General features: G+C 36.3%; 1 protein-coding gene across 2 annotated transcripts in view; it reads right to left on the bottom strand.

The window, feature by feature from the left end:
* Positions 1-24,559, bottom strand: part of ANKIB1 (ankyrin repeat and IBR domain containing 1) — a 146,635-nt gene that overhangs the window by 57,070 nt on the left and 65,006 nt on the right. For both annotated transcript variants that reach the window (XM_032875348.1, XM_032875339.1), the window contains exons 3-5: positions 24,100-24,400; positions 12,597-12,779; positions 1,723-1,840 (exon numbers count right to left, since the gene is read on the bottom strand). In XM_032875348.1, coding sequence (XP_032731239.1) covers positions 1,723-1,840; positions 12,597-12,779; positions 24,100-24,400 — 602 coding nt within the window. The remainder of the gene's footprint in view (positions 1-1,722; positions 1,841-12,596; positions 12,780-24,099; positions 24,401-24,559) is intronic.

A 24,559-nucleotide genomic window follows, 5' to 3' on the forward strand; every position in this document is an offset into this window, starting at 1 on the left:
GGAGATGACAGACCAGGTAAACAAATCTGGGTCATGAAGGTCTACTAAAGGGTTTGGATGGTTTTAAGACCGTGGAGAGCTAGTGAAGTTTTTCAGCAAGGGAGTGACATGCTCAAATGTGCATTTTAAAAGAACAGTCTAATGGCAATATGAAAAATTAATAGGATGAAAGAAGAATGACAACACTGGAGACCAGGACTCAGGAGACTATGATTTAGATGGAAACGAATGACTGCCTGAATTTAAGTCATTGGCAATGGGAATGGAAAGAGTTAGAGAGGGAGTAGGGGGTGGGGAGAAGGGAAGATGAGAGACACTTAAGAAGAGAAATAATGAGACTGTGGCCAAATGTAACAGGCTTGGAGGAGTAAAATACGACTTTCACGTTTCTGGCAGGGTAATTTGATGAATGTGACGCTTGTGTATCAAGATAGTGGGAGAAAAGAGGAGTTTAGGTGTGGACATCCTTAGATTGAAAAAAAAATGTTAAACAGACATTTAGAAACCCAACCTCAAATACTTTATTAAAGTCAGGTTGTAGATATACTCTTTATTATTTGGGTGGTTTTTGAAACCTTCAGTTTTGTTAGATAAATGTCTATAGTAATGTTCCTCCGAGACTGGTCCACTTGTGAAGCATCTTTACAACATGTATTTTTAAGCCTCACCCTCACCTAATGACTTAGACCTGAAAACAGTCTAGGAATCTCTGTTTAGTTTCTCAGGTAATCCTCATTTATACTAAAATTTACAAGCCACTGGTATATAAAGTGGAAATAATCTCAAGTACAGAACCCTAGGAAATATCAATATTGAACGTAGGGATTCTAGAAAGTTATATATCAAATTATTCACAGTGATGACCAAAGGATGATGAAATACAGAATTTTAAATTTTCTTCTGATCAAAAAATTACATAAAAAATTTTGGAAATTGACATTCTATTTTGGTTTTGATGATACAGATTTATAGTTCAAACAGACCGGTAAGCCAGGCAGAAGAGCCATTCACCTTTCTCCTTTTAAAAATAATTTTTAAATCAGAAAAAAAGTATCTTTGAAACCAACCAAAATGTCAAATATAAACTGTGCAATGACAGGGTCCAACTCAGCATGTGACAACAATCAGAATGGCTGCCTTAAGTATCACAGAGAACTTAAAACTGAGTACTTTTCCTGAGTAAAGTTGGTAATGTCCTTTAAAAAGCAGCAACAACAAACCACAAAACAAAACAAACAAACTTAAAAAGGGTTGTATATTCTTGTGTTGACTCCATAATTTCTCTTTGTACACTTCACAGTGAGAAATAGCTTTTATACAAAATAAATGTAACTGACAGTACTAATACTACAATTGTTAGGTATTTAACGGACTTTAGTAAAAATTCATGTTAAAACTAGGACTAGGACTATGGATTCCAACTTTCAACCCTGCTCAAATCAGGCACATTTCTAAAATTAGACAATCCATAAGCTGATTTAGTAGCCTGGTTTTTAAACACAAACTTCCCATTTCTCCTCTATGATTTATAGCCAGTTTGTACTCCAAAATATGGAATGTTCTAAGTATGCTGGGTACTATAGTAACCACTACACAAAAAACAACTTAGGCTTGTTTAACAAACCATTTTGTTTTATACTGATACAGTAAAATAGCCGTATTTTAACTCTGAGAAGTTTCAAAAGGCATGTATGTACAGAAGCACAAGACATTTTTCATTACCATGAGCTCGAAGTAAAGCTTCGGCAGTAAACAGTGGAGCCTGAAGCATGTCTGCTGTCTCCACAATAAGCATATCTTTCAATCTACGAAGATCCTGAGGCCGTAATCCTTCATATGGCTTTGAAAAGAAGAAAATCAAGTTAAATTGGCTGTTATACTCTTAGGAAATCCTGAATGCCTATAAACAAATATATGTGATAATCATTTAACTCAATCTTCCTGTTTCAGTGCGCCTTTTCATCATCAAGGATCTCAAACTACTGTTTCACAAATCTTACACAAGCTAGAAAGTGGGATACCAAGGCTCATGCAATCTTCTTATTCTAAAATAAAGGCACCAAACTATAAAGACGATCTTACTTTACAATTTTTAAAAATTTGGGTAATCCAAAAAAATAATTAGAAATAAAAACCTATAATACCATACCACTGAGCAATAATCATGACTGAAGTTCTAAGTATTTTTATCCAGTCTGCCTTTTATAAATCAACTATATATATAAATATATATGTAAATACATATGTTCGCGGAGTTTAACCACTGAATCACCAAACATATACACTTACTAAGATCCAATTTGGATTATTAATGGGATTGAATGATACTTCCTAATTAACCTGGGGAGATGTGACTATGCTATACTATTCAGAATTCTTAGTCATAAACATATTACCTCTGTTTATTCAAGTATTGTTAATGCCCTTTATATAGGTACTATATAGTTTTATTTATATAGGTACTCTATCATCTCAAGTTTTTTATTCTTTTGTAATCTTTTATCTTTGTTTGCTTTTAAAAGAAAACATAAACACAGTGTTTCACTATTCAGAAACAATGACTGTTAACATTTTTGCCATACGTGTTTCAAGTCCTTTGTAAAACAAAATGAAACACAAGAAGCAAAATTTTATGCAGCAGTTTCCCCTCCACTCTCATCCATTGGGGAATGTGCGTCTCAATACTCTCCATCATGGATCCCTAAAAACATCGATAGTACTGAACCCTACATATACGGTTTTTCCCTATATATACATACTTATGATAAAGTTTATGAATTAAGCACAGTAAGAGATTAACAACAATAATAAAACAATTATAATATACTGTAATTGTTGTATGAATATGGTTTCTCTCTCTCAAAATATCTTACTGGACTGTGTTCACCCTTCTTGTGATGAAATGAGGTGGTAAAATGCCTGTGTGATGAGATCAAGTGAGGTGAATAACACAGGCATTATGATACAGTGTTCGGCTACTACCGACCTTCTGAGGATATGTCAGAAGGAAGATCATTTGCTTCTGGATTGCAATTGACTGCAGGTAACAGACCACGGGGACAAGGAGGGGATAATGTAAAACCTAAAATAATCTGTAATATGTTTTCCCCATTACATTTCTCTAATTCTCCCCATCACTGCCTATGAAAATGACTATCATGAATTTGATGTATGGTTATCATAACATTATAGCATAACTTAGGCAATTTCCTTTTATTTTTACTCAATATTGTGCTATTAACATCGATATTTGTCTACTTCAATTCCTTTAAACAGTTGTCATCAGTTTACTACAGTAAGCACAGACTAAAGGCCAAAGACAAAAGCTTAAAAAGCAGTTGAAATTCCCAAGAATCGAGGCTGTCATCTAGCAGTACCTATCACTATCTCCAGAGACCTGTGGGCAATTAGCAAATCTCATCCGTTTTAGTTGATTTACAGATATTTTAGAATAAGTTACTGTATTTCTTGCTTCACTTTGGGGGGGTATTTGTGGAAACCATTTCCCCAATTTTTTTTTTTTTTTTAAGATTAGAGAGAGAGAGAGAGAGAGAGCACGCATGGGGGAAGGGGCAGGAGAGGAAGGGAGGCAGAGCAGATTCCCCACTGAATGGGGAGCCCAATGAGGAAGGGAGTGGGGCTCAATTCCATGCACCCTGAGCCAAAACAGAGTTGAAGGCTTAACAACTGAGCCACTCAGGCGCCCTCCTTTCACCAATTCTTATTTAACCACATATGACTGAGATTCTATTTAACAGGGATAATTTTTCTCAGTTGACATGATAAATTTCTTAACCTTTATAATCCCCAAATTATCATGTACAGTTTGCTTTTCAACTAATTTGTGAACCAAACTTTCCCCTGCAAAAATCTAAGAAATCCTTTTATGGTTAAAGTTATAGTATTCAGTCCAGTAGAGAACTTACACATTATGTAGAACATTACTTCTAAAAAATATGTTCCAAGTTTAGACTTGGGATTCCAGATACCTCTTCTGCCTCAGCAACCAGAATGGGTATTTCTTGACATTCTTAGTGGTGGCAACTGTACACTTCCTCGTATTATTTCCTAAATATTCTTTTTATTTATTTTTTTATTTGAATTAGTTGACATAGAGTGTAATACTAGTTTCAGGTGTACAATACAGTGATTCAACACTCCCATATAACATCCAATCTAAATGCTCTTTTTTAGATTAGCTACCATTCTACTTTATTTATGTGAGCCAAATGAGATTTGATCTTAGGTATGTTTTAAAAGAGAGAATATAAAGCAATCTAAAAAAATTCAGTTGTAAATTTAGGTTACAATGGAAGAAAAATAGTTCTTGAAGCAGAAAGACATACTGCCTTCATGAACACGTAACATATTAACTCTGAATCTCTGCAACAGAACTGTAGTTAGGTCATGTGAAGCATTTCCATACATTGCTCAGTCCCAAGTGGGCACTAGCCCTCTCTTCTGCAAGAACGATTAAAATGAAGGTGTTTTCTCTTTCTTGCTGGAAAGATAAACTGCTTCTATTTTCAAATTAAACACAATGTAGTATTAACCTTCAAAGCAGTCAGTACTGACACACAGAAAGAACAAGGAAATTTAGTAAGTAGTAATTTAAAAAGGTAAGAGCAAATATAAGTACCTCTTTTGCACTAGTGCATACTTCGGCTACCAAAATACCACCGAAAAAATGTGAAAGAGGGGGCGCCTGAGTGGCTCAGTGGGTTAAGCCGCTGCCTTCGGCTCAGGTCATGATCTCAGGGTCCTGGGCCTGAGTGGCTCAGTGGGTTAAGCCGCTGCCTTCGGCTCAGGTCATGATCTCAGGGTCCTGGGATCGAGCCCCGCATCGGGCTCTCTGCTCAGCAGGAAGCCTGCTTCCCTTCCTCTCTCTCTGCCTGCCTCTCTGCCTACTTGTGATCTCTCTCTGTCAAATAAATAAATAAAATCTTAAAAAAAAAATGTGAAAGAGCCCAACATACAAACTCTACCCCTTTGGCTATCATGTATAAAGTGACAATATCTTCAAAAACTGTTTCAGAAAAGACTATGACAAAGTATTTATGAAAATTTATTTCTTTCCACAATGAAAACAGCTTTCCCCAATTATATAGGTAAAACATACTTGTTAAAAAATGAAAAATGGGTACTTATATACCCAAATGTATTAGTAATTGTTAAAATTTTAGAAGACGTGAAAGGTACTCAGGAAACAAAGAATATTTCCAATTCTTCTTAATATCAATCTCTCATTAGCTGATCCATGAGCTTAGCCAGGAGGAGAGAGGGGAAAGAACAGCTAGAGAATGTCTAGGATTCTCAGACCCTTCCCTTTGTTTCATTTCCTCTCTTTTTACTCAGCTGTCCTCCCCTGGAATTAAGGCCTGGTCTACCCTGATCTGTACTTTGATGTAAGAGGAAGGCAGCTGCTCTTGCACGGTAGGCTAAACCTGCTAACCAGAGAAGCCAGCTAAGGCAATGTCTACCATATGGGTTTCCTGACAGAAAAAGAGCCTGAGCCTTCCTGAGTTATTGACTGAGAGAAGCGGCAGGGGAAATTCGTTAGATGGCTTTCATAACAACATATTGTTCCGTTTTCCCTCCATTTACCCACATAGTCACACAGTCTACTCCTACACAGCCTGACCCCTAACTAGGTCCAAAACTCACCAGTTTCTCTGTTCTGTTCTTACAGGTTTATGTAAATTAAATACACTCTTCCCAGCCATCACTCCAACAAACCATCTTGTTTTTATTTCCTCATGGCAGTTACCATTCTCACAAATTGTGTTCATTTACTTTTTTAACCTTATTTGTGTGCTTTTTTTTTTTTTTTTTTTTTTAATTTGGGTGTTTCTATACTGATGCCAGTACATAAGCACCTAGAGGACAGGACCTTATCTTTGTTCCTCACTGTATCTTCAAGCTCCTAAAAGTGTCTGGCAGAGTAGTTAGTCACTCAGAGTTTCATTGAATGATGGGTGAAGAAATAGATTTTATCCATTTATAAACTAATCTGAAGGAAAACTTAATTAAAATGTATCAAGAAGAAATTATAGATATAAAATACTATACAGTGTCCAGATCATTAACTGAATTGAGAAACTTAGCTAAAATAAACATCTTGGGAATATGAACCTTTTAAACTACCTAATTATGGGCACCTGGGTGGCTCAGTAGGTTAAGTGACTGCCTTCAGCTCAGGTCATGATCCCGGAGTCCCGGGATCGAGTCCCGCATCAGGCTCCCAGCTCCATGGGGAGTCTGCTTCTCCCTCTGATCTTCTCCTCGCTCATTCTCTCTCTCACTGTCTCTCTCTCTCAAATAAATAAATAAAATATTAAACTACCTAATTATGTAGTTTAATACAATTACATAGCAGACCATGTAAAACTATTAGCAGAGACAAAATAATCCAAAAGTTGATCAGAGTCAAAGCAGAAAGTACAAAATGAATTTTAAAGAAAGCGTTGTTTTTTGGTTTTATTTTTTAAATTGCTATGAAACACACATTACTTAAAAATAACAATTTTAGGGACACCTGGGTGGCTCAGTCGTTTAAGCATCTACCTTCAGCTCAGGTCATAAACTCAAGGTCCTGAAAGAGATCCCCATGTTGGGCTCCCTGACCAGCAGGGAGTCTGCCTCTCTCTCCCCACCCCCACTTGTGCTTTCCTTTTCTCTCTTTCAAATAAATAAAGTCTTTTAAAAATCCTCAATTTTAAAATGTACAATTCAGTTCAACAATGTTGTACAACCACCACATGCATCTAATTCCCAAACATTCTTAACATCCCAAAATAAAACTCCATACCCATTAATAGTAGTCACTCCCTAGTCCTTCCTCTTCCCTGACACTGGCAAACACTAGTGTATTTTCTGTCTCTATGGATTTACCTATTCTGGATATTTCCTATAAATGGAGTTATTTAACATTGGACTTTTTGTGTCTGCCTTCTCCTCATAGCACAATGTTTCTGAGACTGACCCTTATTGTAGCATGTGTTAGTATTTCTTTCCTTTTTATGATTAATATATCATCGTATATGTATACCACACATTTTATTTATCCACATTTGTTGATAGAGATTTGGGTCATCTCCAACTTTTGGTTATTATGAACAGTGCTGCTATATGCATTTATGTACAAGTAGTTACGAAAGTATTGTTTTTTACATTATGAAATAAGAGACAAAAATAATCTAATACGGATTAAAAACAAAACTATAAAACTAGGACAAATATAGGGGCATATGATTATAATATTAACCTAAACACAAATTCAGAAGCCACACAGGAAGAAAAATTTACATCTGAATATTCTAAATAAAAAACTTGGGATAAAGAAAAATAAAGTTTTCTTGGAAAGCATTAAGAAAATACAAACAATCCATAGGGAAAAAAGCAAATAAACAATAAATTTACAGAATAATCGAATAAATTCAAATAGGTACCACTTACCTAAACTAGCAAAATTAAAAACACTGATAATATCTAATGCTAGCAGAAATGTGAGGAAATTCTTTAATATTCTTAATATTTAACATTCTTTCATATTCTCTAATATGCTACTAGAAGAAAATAATTTGATATAATCTTTTAGGACAGTTTAACAGCATCTATTAAACCATAAAATGTATGTATTTCATGATCCATCAAACCAATTTCTACAAATTTATAGGGAATATACTTTCAAAATGTGTATATATACGCAGTAGCAACAATGATAAAATGATCATGATTATAACAGCATACATTTAAATAACACATATAATGACTCAGGTACCGTTCCAAGTATTTACATATATTATATCTCGTTTAAGGATCACTACAACTCTACAAAGCAGGGACCATTATGATCTCCATTTTAAGGAAGAAAAAATCGAAGCAGAGAGACTGAATAAACTCCTCAAGGTCATATAGTAAGTCAGTCATGGGGGTAAGATATGAATCCAGCCAGTGTGATTTCAGATCCATTTTTTTTTTCAAGATTTTATTCATTTATTTGACAGAGAAAGACACACTGAGAGAGGGAATACAAGCAAGGGGAGTGGAAGGAGAAGCAGGTTTCCTGCTAAGCAGGGAGCCCGATGTGGTACTCGATCCCAAGACCCTGGGATCACGACCTGAGCTGTAGGCAGGTGCTTAACGACTGAGCCACCCAGGAGCCCCAGATCCATGTTTTAAACCACAAGAATGACACAACTGGATAAAGATAAATACGTAATAGGTAGATAAATATTCACTTTAGTCTTGTTTTTAGTACAAAAAATATCTAAATTAATAGGTAAATGGTTAAAATACGTAGATCATATGTTCTGACTTAGGAAAGATGTTCATGATGTATTGTTAAGTTGAAAAACTATTTTAGAGTTGGCAAGGATGTGGAGAAAAAGGAACCCTCACATACTATTTGTGAGAATGTAAACTGATGCAGCCACTGTGGAAAACGGGATGGAGACTCCTCAAAAAATTAAAAACAAAAATACCATATGACCTAGTAATTCCACTATTGGGTTATTTACCTAAAGAACTCAAAAAAACAAACAAACAAACAAAAAAAACCCTCAAAAATAGGGGCACCTGGGTGGCTCAGTGGGTTAAGCCTCTGCCTTCGGCTCAGGTCATGGTCTCAGGGTCCTGGGATCGAGCCCCGCATCGGGCTCTCTGCTCAGCGGGGAGCCTGCTTCCCTTCCTCTCTCTCTCTGCCTGCCTCTCTGCCTACTTGTGATCTCTGTCAAGTAAATAAATAAAAAAAAAATCTTAAAAAAAAAAAAAGAACTCAAAAACATTAATTTGAAAAGTTATATGTACCCTTATGTTTACTACAGCATTATTTGTAATAGCCAAGATATGGAAGCAATATAAGCGCACATTGATAGAAAAATGGGTAAAATGTGGTGTACCTACACATACCTGATAGAATATTATTCAGCTGTTAAAAAAAAAAGTGAGATCTTGCAATTTATAACAACTCTGATGGACCTAGAGGGTATTATGCTAAGGGAAATAAGTCAGAGAAAGACAAATATCATATGATATCCCTTATATGGGGAATCAAAAAAAACCCCCAAATGAATAAACAAAAAAACAAAAAGCAGAAACAGACACATAAATACAGAGAATTAATGCTTGCTAGAGGGAGGGATGGTCAGAGGTGGGTGGTGGGCAAAATGGATGAAGGAGAGTTAGAGAAATAAGGCTTCCAGTTATGGAATAAGTAAGTCACAGGAATAAGAGATATAGCATAGGAAATCAAGTCAATGGTACTGTAATAGTGTTGTGTAGTGACATATTATAGCAATTTATGGTGACGAAATATTTGTGGTGAGCACAGCATAATATATAAACTTGCCGATCACCATGCTGTACAACTGAAACTAGTATAACACTGTGTGTCAACTATACTTCAATTAAAAAAAAATTAAAAATACTCAATATACTTACTATATGACCCTACTTTTACATTAAAAATTCTGTATCACATATGTTTGCTTAAGTCTGGTAGCACACACAAGAAACTTCCCACTGTGGGGTAGAGTAAGAAAGGAGGAAATTTAAAAAATTTTTTTAGCATAAATAGACATAGATTTTAAGAAATGCATGTAAATAGAAAAAGTAATAATGGTAAAAAGATTATCCATAATCATAATTACCACTTTGGTATACTTCACTCTTCTCTCAATACATACTAGTCTTTTCTATATAATTAGTATCAAACTGTTCTGTAACTTTTTTTTAACTTAATAGTCTATTATAGTTATATTAAGTTCATTTATATCTTAAATCGATTAATAATTATTACTATTATTTTCTGATTTACTTGTAAGATAGTATTTTTGATATAATAGCCTGAATATACTCATAAATGTCTTTCAATTTAATCATGTCACATTATTTCTAGATTATTGTTCAAATGTTGCCTTCTGACTAAATTATTTTATATTACAGTAATAGTTTCTTTTTTTTTTTTTAATTTTTTAAGATTTTATTTATTTGAGAGAGAGACTGTGAGAGAGCATGAAAGGGGAGAAGGTCAGAGGGAGAAGCAGACTCCCCATGGAGCTGGGAGCCCAATGTGGGACTTGAACATGACCTGAGTCGAAGGCAGCTGCTTAACCAACTGAGCCACCCAAGCACCCTACAGTAATAGTTTCTATGCCTGACTCAAGATGATGGAGTATGAAAAGATAGGCAGTATAGTAAATAGAGAAGTCAGAAGAATCAGGTTTAGATCACTTTGATCCTGGTACATTATTCAGCTATTTTCTGATTTATCTTCCTCACTTAAAAAAAGAAAGGGGCATAACTGTTATTCACCATTACAATGTAGATTCAACAACCATGTAAAGTGCTTAGGACATCATCCTCTCTTCCTCTGTATACTTAATCTGAATAAGAATTCCCACAAAATAACCTAGGAAACAAAAAGGGTAAAGAAATATACATTTCTGGGGGTGTCTGGGTAGCTCAGATGGTTAAGCATCTGCCTTCGGCTCAGGTAATGACCCCAGAGTCCTGGGATCGAGCCCCACATTGGGCTACTGCTTGGCAGGGAGCCTGCTTCTCCTTCTCCCTCCCTCTTTACTAGTCCCCCTGCTTGGGCTCTCTCACTCTCTGTCAAATAAATAAATAAATAAATAAAACAACACCCCCCCCCCAAATTTCTAAGTTCCAAGAAACTCAGTTCCTTTAACAATCTGGAGAGTACAGAAGTTCAAAAACTGTTGAGAATTCATGGGGAAAAACCCCAAACAATACAATTATTTTTCTGAATACATGGAAACAATAGTTAGTATAAGTCCTTTTAGAATCAAGTCGACATTGAACATGGAGGAACCAGAATAATTTTGGAAGGAAAAAATTTATTGTGTCTTATAATTTACTTAATACTTCTATGAATGCACACTATGTCAAACAATAAAAATACTCTGTTGATTAAGGCAGTTATGATGCTGGCCCTCATGGAGCAGACAATCTAATAGGAAAGAAAAGTAAAAAACAAGTAAATACATAAACAAAATAATTATAGCATGTGATGAGTGTTATAAAGATAAGGTATTATGGTAAAGAATAATAGAAGGAGAGGGACCTATTTGTGAAAAAATAGCCCAAGATGGCCTCTCTGAAGAACTACTAAGCCAGGCAAGAGAAAAACTGGGAGATTTCTGATAGAAGAAACAGCAAATGCAAAAGCCTCAGTATAGTCTAGATATTATAATTAGAGCAAAATATGTTGGGGAGAAAGCTTTGAGGTGATGTTGGAGAGGTAAGTAGTGGTGAGACTATATAAGGTCCTATATCTGAGCAAACAGTTTGGGTTTTATTCTAAGTACAATGAAAAGCTACTAAGTAATTTAGAAGAGATTTATATGATCTAATTTAAGTTTAAAAATGTACAAAATGGGCACAAAATGGATTCTAAAGGAATCAAAATAGAAGGAAGAAGGCCAGTTAGGAAACTCAGATGGAAAGGGCCTTGGACAGCATGAGTAGAGACCAGGAAGAGTAAATGGATTCAGATTACACTTTTGGAGGTAAAACTGACAAGATTCCCAGACTGTTTGGACATAAGAAGAAATGAGGAATTGAGAATGCTTGCCCATTTATGCCTTAGCAACTCAGTGGATGGACGTATTATTTATTGAAACAAGAAAGACTTAAAGGAAACCAAAGAACAATGTTCCTGAAGCTAAGGGAACAATGTTCTCCTAAGAAGGGAATGGTCAATTTTGTCAAGTGCTGCCGAAAGATTCAAGTAAGGTGAAGAGAGAGCAATACCTACTGGATTTGGCAACATGGTGACTTTTGATGTCCATGACAAATGCACTTCCATCACAACAGAAGGGAAGAAAGTCACACTGCAAAGGGTTGAAGAGCGAATGGAAGGTGAGGAAGTTGGTTATGTATAGACAGTTCTTAAATTTTGTTTTTCTCAGATCAGAGATATGGGGCTACCACTGAAGGGGGAGAGGGGCATGGCTAGGAAAGAGTGGTCAATGGAGAAATGGTTTTGTTTTTGTTTTTTAAGATAAAAGTTACCAAAGCATGTTTGTTGTTAAGAACACTCCAGAAGACAGGGAAAGATTGAGGAACAGGAGGTCTGCAGTTTTAGAACAGTGGGAATGGTCAGGGCTTCACATTACACATCAGCCTCTCTACTGAAATATAAGTAAGCACGGGTGCCTGGGTGGCTCTTAAGTGTCTAACTCTTGGTTTCGGCTCAGGTCTGATCTTGGGGTTGTAAGACTGAGCCCTGTGTGGGGTGCTATGCTCAGCATGGAGTCTACTGGAATTTCTCTCTCCCTCTGTCCCTCCCCCTACCCTCCTACCCTCCCCTTTCAAATAAATAGATCTTTAAAATAAATAAATATAAGTAAGCATATTTACATATGTTAGAGGACAGTTGCCACTTCCAGGTTTTCTACATGTATTTTCATAATCATGGCCATGTAGATGATGGTGAAGAAAACCACATGAATTGATTTTAAAGTAGAAAAATGAAACAATATAAAATCACCATATAATAAAATTAGAACTTATGAAAATAAGAAAATCCATATAATTTTTAAACTTAAGAACAAAACAAAACAAAATCTTACCTCTCGTTTGTCTAATGCAGCATATTCAGCTTCTATTTCTTCAGCTTCGGGATCTCGTGAGAACACCATTTGTGATTCCAGATTGAGAGCCAAATCTTTGTGGTGTTGCTTTTCAGCACAATCACAAGGAGTATCTTTATTTTCATTCTCGGCAAATAAATCTCCTCCATGTTTTACTAAAAGCTAAAAGAGATATTTTCAAAAACTTGCAACCACAGATTTAAACAAGTTATTTCATGCTACATATTTGAAAAAATAACTATATAATGAAACACACCAAAAACATAAAGTATGTATTTAGAATAACAAGAGTTATTTAGATACTAGTAGCTTCTGATTTTAAGATAGCAATTCTTATTTATTGGTATTAGGGTGATTTCCTTCGATTAAAAACAGTAACAACAAAAGCCAATTTATTAAACTTTAAAAAGAAATTCAAACATTCCATCCAATTAAAAAAAATAAAGTTTTACTTAAAAATAAAAGCATTTTATGGTTACTCAATGCTTTAGATCTTATAAATTTCTATAAATTTTCTTAAACAAAACACTGGTAATACTGTTACATTAACCACTAATGACTGAATGCCTGACATGGCAGACAAAAGTTTTCATTTATATCCTCATTATCCAGTCCAACACTGAACTGAAATTAGGAAGAGAAAATCACTGAAGCAAAACTGTTTCCAATAGTCCTCAAAGTAAGTGACGAGAATAAGCAATGATAACCAAGTTGGGAAGATACTGTATCAAACAATCTTTCAATTTTTAAAGGTGGGATTTTGCCCAAAGAAATCTCACCTTAAAAATACATGAGGGAGACAAACCATAAGTGACTCTTAATCTCACAAAACAAACTGAGGGTTGCTGGGGGGAGGGGGGTTGGGAGAGGCGGGGTGGGGTTATGGACATTGGGTAGGGTATGTGCTATGGTGAGTGCTGTGAAGTGTGTAAACCTGGAGATTCACAGACCTGTACCCCTGGGGAAAAAAATATATGTTTATAAAAAATAAAATTTAAAAAAAAAATACATGAAGGAGTAAAAACAAAACAAAACATGGAAGAGTGACTTGTCTTGTTTACTACTGAGGTTTCCGATAGTTTTGCAAAGTTAAATATGTTGTTACTAAAGGCTATCGGTTCAAATTTCCCCATTATGTCTGCAGAGACATTATTAGGAAGGACATAAATGCCATGAGGATGACAATCTAGGACATAATCTACCTTAAAGAATAGTGTGACAATTAGTCATGGAGCTGATTCTTTTATAGAATTCAGTCATGACCACAATAACATAGTAACAGCCACCATTTAGTGTCTTCTAAGTTCCAAACACTACGTTAAGTATTTCAAGTACACATTCTTATTTATAAACAACCCCAGGGACAATATGATGTCTCAGAAAAGTTAAGTAACTTGGCCAAAGTTACCCACCTATTAAGCAGAAGATCTGAGATTCACACAGAAGTTTGACCAATTTCTTATAACCATAACTGGCTATTTTTCTGCCACACAGAATAGCTTGCTATCACGTAAATTAAAAGAAGTCAAATGCATCCTAGTCCATGGTAAAGTTCTACCCAGATTTTACTTATGATCTAAATATGAATAGTTTCAGTTTTCATTTTTTATGTTATCAAATAAAAATTTTCTTCCATATAATTTTATCTCCCTCCTTCCAACAAACACAGAGATCTTCTTATAAAGTTCCTTTATTGCTTTTGGAACTGGAATCCTTATTATTCTTCGATAGTCATCCCAAGAAGCCTGATGAAATAAGGGACTTCTATCTGTCGGGCCTGAAAGCCATGGGCTAATTTGACAAGCCCAATGGATATGACTTCAGCTTCTTGGTCAAACCTGAGGGTATATCTCAGGGTAAAAAAAAAAAAAAAAAAATTTTTTTTTTTTTTTATTATAAAAGCAAGCACAGAAACAAATCAAGAAGAATATGGCTTGTGGCCACAAAGAGCAAAATATTTACTCTTTACATCTGGCTCTTTACAAAAAAAACATGCTAGGCATCGCTCTAAGCAGTCACTGTTGCAGCCACATTCTAGAGCCCAAGCGCAAGGTCATATTAACTGCTATTTACCACGCAGAACCTCTCTAGTCGAAGTGTGGTCTGGAGATCAGTAGTACTACCTGGGAGTTTGTTAGAAACGCTGAATCTCAGCATAATCATCCACACCCCTCCCTCCCACTCCAGGCTTCTGAATCAGAATCTGATTCTGATGTCCAAGAGATTCCTATGCATATAGAAATTTGAGGGGTTAGGGGGTTAAGTGTCTGTCTTTGGCTCAGGTTGTGATCTCAGGGTCCTGGGATTAGCCCGTGTTGGGCTCCCTGCTCAGCGGTGAGTCCGCTTCTCCCTCTCCCTCTGTCCTTCACTCCTGCTCTCTCTCTCTCAAATAAAGGAATAAAATCTTTAAAAATTTTTTGATAAGCATTGACCCTAGACTACTACCTATGTTGCTGTTGAAAAGGATATGTTTATATGACCTAACATACTCAGTACTGGGAACTTGCAGAAAGTCCACAGACTTACCATACCTATAGCAGAGTCTATTACCTGTTTTTAGCCATTCTGCTTGCTCCACAGCTTATCTAATCCTAACAGAGAATTAACTATTTGCTTCTGATCACTATGGAATTAGGGGAGCTGACTTTATTTTCTGGTTCTTTATTCAGAGTAGTAGAAAATGATTTCTGAAATGCATACTGGTAAAGCTTTCAAAGCCATGATTTGATTTCCTTTACGACAGATACTACCATAGGAGAGATTCTAAATATCAGCAAACAAGATAAATCATCTTTAACTTAATGCTCCATTCTTTAGGAAAGACAACAAAATTTAAGAGGTTGTGGTATTCTAGAATATTGGTAAGGGGAACCTTCTTAGAAGGATACGCTGGAGTGTAGACTGCATTCTTTGGCATTTAAAAAAAATGGGTGTGTGAAAAGTCATTGCTGAGAGTCACTGCTGAACATACTTGCAACTTGGGCGAGATTTCTGGCCTTCTAATAATCTGTCTTTGAAAGGGGTCCTCAAATGACTGGAGTGGAGGTGAGGGAACTACAACGACCTATATCTCATTGCTGCAACTGGCACCTGGAGCAAAACTCCTAACTGGTGATGACACACAGGGTCCATGTTTGCAGTATTTGTTTTGGCAGGGAAAACCAGCATTGTGTACTTCTGGCACAGAAGCTGGGTAACAGCAGTACTGCTTGACACTGGAGCAGTACTTTAAAAAAGTACTTCAGCTTGCTGACATTTGGGGCATGAAGTTGGAAACATCAGTAAGTGAAAGGTGTATTAGGTAGGGATATTAGTGAAACTGATGCTACAAAAGTCAGGTGTTCTGCTTTTATATAATAAGGGACTTATATCTGATTCTGAAGAGATAGTTTTTTTTTTTTAAATGCTTCAACCAAAGCATTATAACTAAGTATCAATTTCCTTACTCTTAAAGCAAAGAGAACCGAATACTTTATTCAAATGTGACTTTTAGCCTCTCTTGCAAACTCAGTGGTACATAAAATGTTCTACCTTAAAAGAAACTCCAATTATCACTATCTCAACACTTCTGTTCATTTATTTTGCCTTCCTTTCTCTTTATGATCTCAGAGGAAGAGGGGTAGTAGGGCAGCCCCCTAGTCTGCAAGACCAATCCCTGCCCACTCCTTCGATCCATCATCTAAATAGCTGGACTCTGCACAAATCAATTAACTTCTTTAAGTCTCTATTTGCACAGGTCCATCTGGAAAATGAGGTTAATACAATCCCAAGAAAAGATGTTACAAAACAAGATGACTGCCCAAGTCTGTTCTAGTTGAAAATCGCCATTTCTTCATCTCTATTTCCTGTATGACCTTGAGTACTCCGTTACCCCTTTATCTTCACTCTTTCTGGTACACATGTTCTTTCCTTAATTCTGTTATCCTTCCAGTTACTTTCCTAATTTTCTTTCTCAGCCACATTTTTCAAATTAGTGACGGACACCCACTGTCTCTCCACTTCCTTAGAAAAGAATTATTCTCAGCAGTCTGACTTCTATACTGACCATTTCACTAAAACAGTATTTCTGAAAATTAGTACTCTCAAATTCAACAGCTTTTCTCAGTCTTCTAACTGCTTTACCTTTTTGCAGCATGTCACATGACTGATTACCTCCTCCCCTTGAAATCTTCTCTTGGTATCTGTGACAGTATTATACCAGTTCTCTTCTCTGCTTTTTCTTTTTTTTTTTTTTTTTAAAGATTTTATTTATTCATTTGACAGAGACCACAAGTAGGCAGAGAGGCAGGTAGAGAGAGAGAGAGAGAGAGAGAGAGAGAGAAGCAGGATCCCTGCTGAGCGGAGAGCCCGATGTGGAGCTTGATCCCAGGACCCTGGGATCATGACCTGAGCCGAAGGCAGAGGCTTTAACCCACTGAGCCACCCAGACGCCCCTTCTCTGCTTTTTCTATTTGCTTCACAGGCCACTTCTTTTCACTCACTTTAAACACAGGCATTCTCCAAATAGGCGCTGTGACTTCAACTCTAGTTTTGTCTATAATCTAAATCTTTCCTTGGATTTCTCATCTCTACCTTATCTTGTTTTTAGTTATCAACTCTATACAGATTACACTCAATTCTAAATTTATATTTAAAAAAAAAAAGATTTTATTTATTTATTTGACAGAGAGAGGCACAGCAAGAGAGAGAACACAAGCAGGGGGAGTGGGACTGCTGAGCAGGAAGCCTGATGTGGGACTCATCCCAGGACCTAGGATCATGACCTGAGCCAAAGGCAGGCGCTTAATGACTGAGCTACCCAGGTGCCCCTAAATTTATATTCTTTACCCCCAAACAACTAGTACTAATTTTCAATAGCCTGAAACACCTAAGACCTCAATTTCCATCCTTCTGAATGAAAACTCAGTACGTTCTCCCTTCCTTTCAGCAAATTCCCTTATCTCATCTCACTTTTTAAATGTCTGTTAATTGTCAGCAGGCTTCAAAGTGAGCCAGGTTCAAAACCATGCTCATTCTAATTAAAAATAATTTATTCTACCCTAATTATAAACAATGATTTCAGACTGTTATAGAAAAGGTGGAAAACCAATAAAAGAAAAACTCTATCACCCAAAGATAGCTTAACATTAACGTTTTAAAGCCTCCATCATTTTTAAAAAATTGCACACATTTAACTTTTTTAAGCAAGCTCTAGGCCCAAGGAGGGACGTGAACTCATGATCCTAAGAGTCACGTGCTCTGTGCTCTACCGACTCAGCCAGCCAGGGGCCCTCAAAGTCTCCATCATTTTAAACCCTTAATCTTCCCTGCTTTCTTATGTCAACTGGCCAAGTTACCAAATGCTACCAAGTCCTCACAATGTCCCTTGCATCAACCTTACTCTCTCCATTTCCAAAACCACCACACAAATCGAGGCTCTTTATCAGCTCCTACCAGAATTAGTGTAATAATCTATACCTATCACTCCCTCTACTACACTGGTTTTCAACCTTGGCTGACCACTAGAATCAGCTAAAGAATTTGAAGTTTCAAATACTGATATGTTTGGGCTCCACCCTCAGAAATGCCAATTTTATTGATCTGAGACACGGTCTACACTATGGGATTTTTTTTGGTGCAGCCAGTTTACAACCACTATTCCAGCATAAAAGTTTTCAAACTGTGTAAGAATCATCCAGGTGGCCTGACAGTCATATTAGAGGGAACCAGGGTGGGGATTAGATATATGTACTTTTTACAAAAAGTGTTATGATTCCATTGTAGATGTCCCACTAACTATGCTCTAAGTCAGGGCTTCTCAAACCTTAATGTGAATATGAGTCACCTTGGAATCTTGTTAAACTACAGATTCAGGGGATGCCTGGGTGACTCAGTAGGTTAAGGACCCGGCTCTGGATTTTGGATCTGGTCATGATCGCAGAGTTCTGGGATAGAGCCCTGCATCAAGCTCCTCACTCAGTGAGGAGTCTGCTTCTCCCTCTCTCTCTGCTCCTCCCTCTGCTCTCTCTCTCTCCAAAATAAATTTTAAAAATCTTAAAAAAAACAAAACTACAGATTCAGATTCCTTTGGCATGGAACCAGCCTTGAGATTTTGCGTTTCCAAGAAGTTTCCTAAATAACTAATGCCAATGCCAATCTGAGGACCATCCTTTGTGTAGCAAGGCTTCAAAACAATGTTTTACAAGTCCGCCATTCAAATCTATTGCACATAACCACCATTAGGCTAATCTTACTATATTTGCTTTAATAATAGTACTTTTCCAATCAAAAATGTTCAATGGCTCAGTTTTCTATAAATAAATTCCAAATTATTGACCTTGACATTAGTATTTTCTACTTGGTATGGCTGCTATCTTCATTTTAAGTTATCTGTCTAATCATTCTTCTGTAAAATACTTTAACCTGCATATGTCTGAGACCTAGGACGTGCTTCTCAAACTCTAACATGTAAACAAATAACCAGAGGAATTTGCTTAAAACTTGGGAGTACAGCCCCAGAGACTCTAATTTAGAATCTGGAGGCCTGGTGGGCCCAAGACTTCGTATTTACAACAAGCTCCCAAGGGTAAGTGATGCTGCAGGTCTGAGGGGCACATTTTAAGTATCTTCCTCCAAATATTGAAATCTTACCTACTCAAATCATACTAGTACCCATACAATCTTCCAGGATAAGTAAAATTAAAATGATCTTCCTTTCCCTTCAATGCCTATAACATTTACTGCCCAAATAATTAATACAGCTTTTGCATCATTAATATTTTGGAGGCAATAAGGAAATCATAGCTTATTTTAATAAATATTAGAAAACCAAGGCTCAGATCGGCAAAGTAACTAAATTGTTGAGCTGGGACTACAACTTCTGTAGTCTTTTCAGTTTTAAAACTCCATGTGCTAAAAACACAATATAATTAAGTAAAACTCTTCAGGTTGACCTGTGAATGGTTTTTAGGGCTTTTCATTGAAGTGTGAAATGCTCTGATAGCTGCCAAAGTGTCAAATAGGCCTTATGGCTGTAAAGGGAAAAGTGACTTACCACCACCTTCAGTTTTCTAGTGACCTCTATTTGATCCGACAATAAGTAGCTAAACTTAAAGCTTTGAATAAGCAACTGGGACAGGGGTGCATAGGAAATATCTAAGATAATGCTCATTTTAAAAAATACTTTTCACAAAGAATGAAACACTATCAAAAGCAATAACCTCCACACATCAACCATGTATTGAATCACTATGACAGGAAAAGCACTAATATAAATAAAATGAGGCTTAATGACTAGGCTGGCTCTTAGGAAGTCGGCCAAGGGGAGAAAAATCACTGGGCTTTTAATTGGGCCATGCTAATAGACCTAACCCACCATTCTTCTCCAAAGTCCATCTGTATTCCAAAGAAGTAGAAAAAAACTCAGCAACTAAGAAAAAAGTGTATTATTTATTGAGCTAAATTCTTGAAAGATTTGTTTTAACGGAGTTCCATTTTTTTTTTTTGTTTTTGTTTTTGCACTGGGCATCTATTACACAGCATTTAAAAAATTCTTTGTAATCTTTGTAATTTTACAAAAAAAACCTCTGCTCTTCTCTTCCAATTCTTTGCATAATACAGGGTCCAGCGCAAACTGTGAGCCAAATCCTGCCTGTACAGTCCATATAGCTCTATTCTGCATATGAGTGGCATGAGTTTGATGCAAAAAGACAAACACAAAGACAAAAACCAGGCCAAGGTAAATTCAGGTATCAATATTAGATATACGTATAATGATGGTGTCAGTAATAGAAGGCAGTCACGAGGAGGAGCTAGAGGTTAGAAAGACTGAGTACAGTTTTTGGTATGTTGAATTTGACAGACTCTTGGAATATAAATACAAGGAAGTCAACTAGGCAGCAATATAACATAAGGAACTTCAGGGCTAGATATTCCATTGCAATAACGTCTATCAATCCACCGATATCTTCGTACCTGGAAGTTTCCAGAAGAACTGTATAGTTAAGAGGTTCTTGGTGTGATTGTGTGTGTGTATATGATCTGTACCTTTAACTTACTATGGAACACAATTATGGTAAGAAGATGAGGAAAGTTTAAGGTTAATATTTTATTTCTATGGTTCAAAATAATGAGCCATAAAGAACTGTTTAAATTATTAAATGTACATATGACATTGTCACCTGATGAGTTACCAAGTCTTTAAATAAACAGAGAGAGAAAAACATTTTGAACCACTAGAGAAGGCATATTTCCAGAGATATGAGAGTTCGAAACAAAACAAAACAGGCTGGCCTTAACTATGGAATAAAATAATCAATTTAGCCTTAAAGCCCCTACAATGAAAATGGGATATATTTTAGAGCAATCAAAGATCAACAGAAAATTAGTGTTCAAAGACATCTTTTGAGATAATGCAGATAGTTTTCTCTTGGATGGCTGGAATTGATAATCTCAAAGAGGTTTAGTAGACAGTCACTGTGAAGACCAAAACTAGAAACCAGTACTCTCTTTACCATACTATGATCTCTTAGCTTTATGAAAAAATTAATAAATACTTGATAACACTCTTTTTAACTCAAGGAATATGATGCCACATGAAGATACCTATAGATTAATACTGTAAGAAGTACAGTTATTAGATTCTATATTTCAAAGCATTTATTTAATGCACTAGTATTAGTAAACACACTAAGAGCTCTGAAAATTAAAGTACATTTCCAAGGGAACTTCTTCTAGTTTAATGAATAGTAAGCATTATAAAAAGTCAATCAAGGCCTAAAGCTGGGCAAGCATATAGTCAAGTATATGTAAGAGATTAACTTTATATAGGTAAAAGGATATGCTGGAATTTGCTGAGGAAAACTAGAATCAATTCAACCGAGGTATTTATAGGGTTCTATCTGGGATTTTTTTTTTTTTAAGATTTTATTTATTTATTTGACAGAGAGAGATCACAAGCAGGCAGAGAGGCAGGCAGAGAGAGAGGAGGAAGCAGGCTCCCTGCTGAGCAGAGAGCCCGATGCGGGGCTCGATCCCAGGACTCTGAGATCATAACCTGAGCCGAAGGCAGTGGCTTAACCCACTGAGCCACCCAGGCGCCCCTATTTGGGATGTTTTATTAAGTCAATGAATTCCTCTGACTATAGAAAATGAAAACAGTTACCACATGGTGTGATTTATGAATGTGATATGTTGACAGATCAAACAGTTAAAACACACACACACATTCATTCACACAACGCAAATCAGGACTGTCAATTCAGAATAAACTTAGCACTAATTTCCTTCACTGAGCAAAAAATAATACTGGTGAAAGCACTACACTCAATTTTTGGGAACAATTTAATAAGCATGTCGTTGTACACATACTTCCAAATCAATAAGTACTAAAGCAATGCTTATAAGAGAATTTTTGGAAGCAAGATATTAAAGCAGCCAAATAAGAGAATTATTACTATCAAAAATAAGTTATTTTCTACTCTAACTCACTTGAGAAATACGATGCAACCCCATCAATAATGATGAGTCACTTCAGCAGAGATTCTTTCATAGGAGGTGAGAAAAGAACAATATACAAAAAGGTTTATATAGGGGCACCTGGGTGGCTCAGTGGGTTAAGCCTCTGCCTTTAGCTCAGGTCATGATCTCAGGGTCCTGGGATCAAGCCCTGCACCAGGCTCTCTGCTCAGCAGGGAGCCTGCTTCCCCACCTCTCTCTGCCTGCCTCTCTGCCTACTTGTGATCTCTCTCTGTCAAATAAATAAATAAAATCTGAAAAAAAAAAAAAAAAAAAAGGTTTATGTAAAAAGCCTCAGGAATTTTACTGATAGGCACACACTTCCCCCCCACCCCACCAATCCTAGGATATCCTTCCACCACACTGTAAATCAATGTTAGAAAGCACTGCTTACAAAAATAGTTTCAAGTTAATGACTGTCACTAACTTACTAGTGGGCAAAGGTGAGAAAACCCCAAGAGATAAAATGACTTAAGATTCTAGAAGATTAACCAGTATCATAACTAAAAGATAAGATCAGAAGGATTTTTAAAGTAAAAAGAACTGTCACTTCAGATACACTAAAGAAATCATATAAGAGGGCGCCTGGGTGGCTCAGTGGGTTAAGCCGCTGCCTTCGGCTCAGGTCATGATCTCAGGGTCCTGGGATCGAGTCCCGCATCGGGCTCTCTGCTCAGCAGGGAGCCTGCTTCCCTCTCTCTCTCTCTCTGCCTGCCTCTCTGTCTACTTGTGATCTCTCTCTGTCAAATCAATAAATAAAATCTTTAAAAAAAAATAAAATAAAATAAAAAAAGAAATCATATAAGAGGCTGTAATCTTTTAAAATGTATAAGAAAATGAAAGATTCATATTTTTAATATCCTTGTCAATTTAGAAGTATAAAATATATATGTGAGTAACATTAAAGAAGTATTAAATTTTCAGATATGTATTTTAATCTGATTAGGATCACTGCTCTTCCATCAAAGGTCTAAGGTTTGGTAACACAGATACTCTGTGATCGAATCTATAATGCTCCCCACTCACACTTTAATATATCTATATAAAAGAACTTCTATAATAAGTATAGACTGACATGAATGTAGCTGACAAAAACCTATTCTACTGTATGTACGATAGTGACGACACCACGAAGAGTAAGGATTTCCTAGCTTAGTTATGATCCTGTATTACATGGCTGATTTTATCTAAGCCTGCTGTTATATATGAAATCCAAAAGGGGAAAAATTAAAGTGCAATATAGTATTCAGGAATATCTTAATGCAGATTAAACAGAAAACTTTTTTTTTTTTAAAGATTTTATTTATTTATTTGACAGAGAGAGAGATCACAAGTAGGCGGGGAAGCAGGCAGAGAGAGGGGGAAGCAGGCTCCCTGCTGAGCAGAGACTCAGATGTGGGGCTCAATCCCAGGACCCTGAGATCATGACCTGAGCCGAAGGCAGAGGCTTAAACCACTGAGCCACCCAGGCGCCCCTAAACAGAAAACTTTTTAAAACATTTTAAGTTACAAAGTTTTTTTAAAAGACCAAAATAAATATATTCATTAATATTTACCCCTTGCTTAGGGAACTGATCAATTTTAGGTAATCTAAGTCCCATGGCTAAGATTTGCCATATCCAACATGTATAAACTGGCTTCTAAAAATCAGCCCAAAAGTAGAACATATCTCTACCAAAACCCTTACTCTAAGTGACAAGGGTTTAATTGATGACTGTGATCTTCAGGAATGTTAGCTAATTTTTAATTGCTCTTGATTACATTTTATTCCCAAGGGGGACTGTTTATGGGTTTATTTTTAATCTTTCCCTAAAACAGGGGAATGACTTTATTTAAAAGATATCCAGATTCTCTTAGAACCATAAAGAGGACAAAAAGGACTAAAGTAACTAAAGTAACTGTTAAGATAAGTAAAGAAAACTCTGATTATTACATGTTACCAAGACACAAATTTTACAGAATGTAGAATATTAAAAAACAGTTTTACCTCGACACAGGTTTTCATCCCTGAGGCAGCGGCATAGTGCAAGGGTGTGTTTTTTTTGTTATCAACGGCATCAATAGCTGCTCTCTCATATTCTCCTTGGTCAAGTTTTGCTCCTTTCCATCTTAAGATCATCTGCAGACAATCTGCTCTTCTGAAATCATCTTCTGCGGGCCGTGCTAAGCGAGGATGAAGGGCGCCTTCAGATATCATAATTTGAGGTCCCATACATAACAAATGCATAGACGTTTCATTGTGCACATTCCGTTTATTTGGATTTCCATCTCTACCGAAAAGAAAAGTCCTAAAATGGTAAAGAAAAAAATGAAAACCAGTGTCTTGTCTTGAAATAAGAACACACACAGAAGACAAGTTTAAGATAAACTCACTTCTAAGCTGTTAATAAAATGTCTACTGAAGCTTTTTTTCAAAATAAGCTGTATGACTAATTCTTACACTTATT

Source organism: Lontra canadensis, unplaced genomic scaffold (assembly GCF_010015895.1).
Source record: "Lontra canadensis isolate GAN:19392208 unplaced genomic scaffold, GSC_riverotter_1.0 scaffold2, whole genome shotgun sequence".
In the NCBI taxonomy this organism is placed as follows: Eukaryota; Metazoa; Chordata; class Mammalia; order Carnivora; family Mustelidae; genus Lontra; species Lontra canadensis.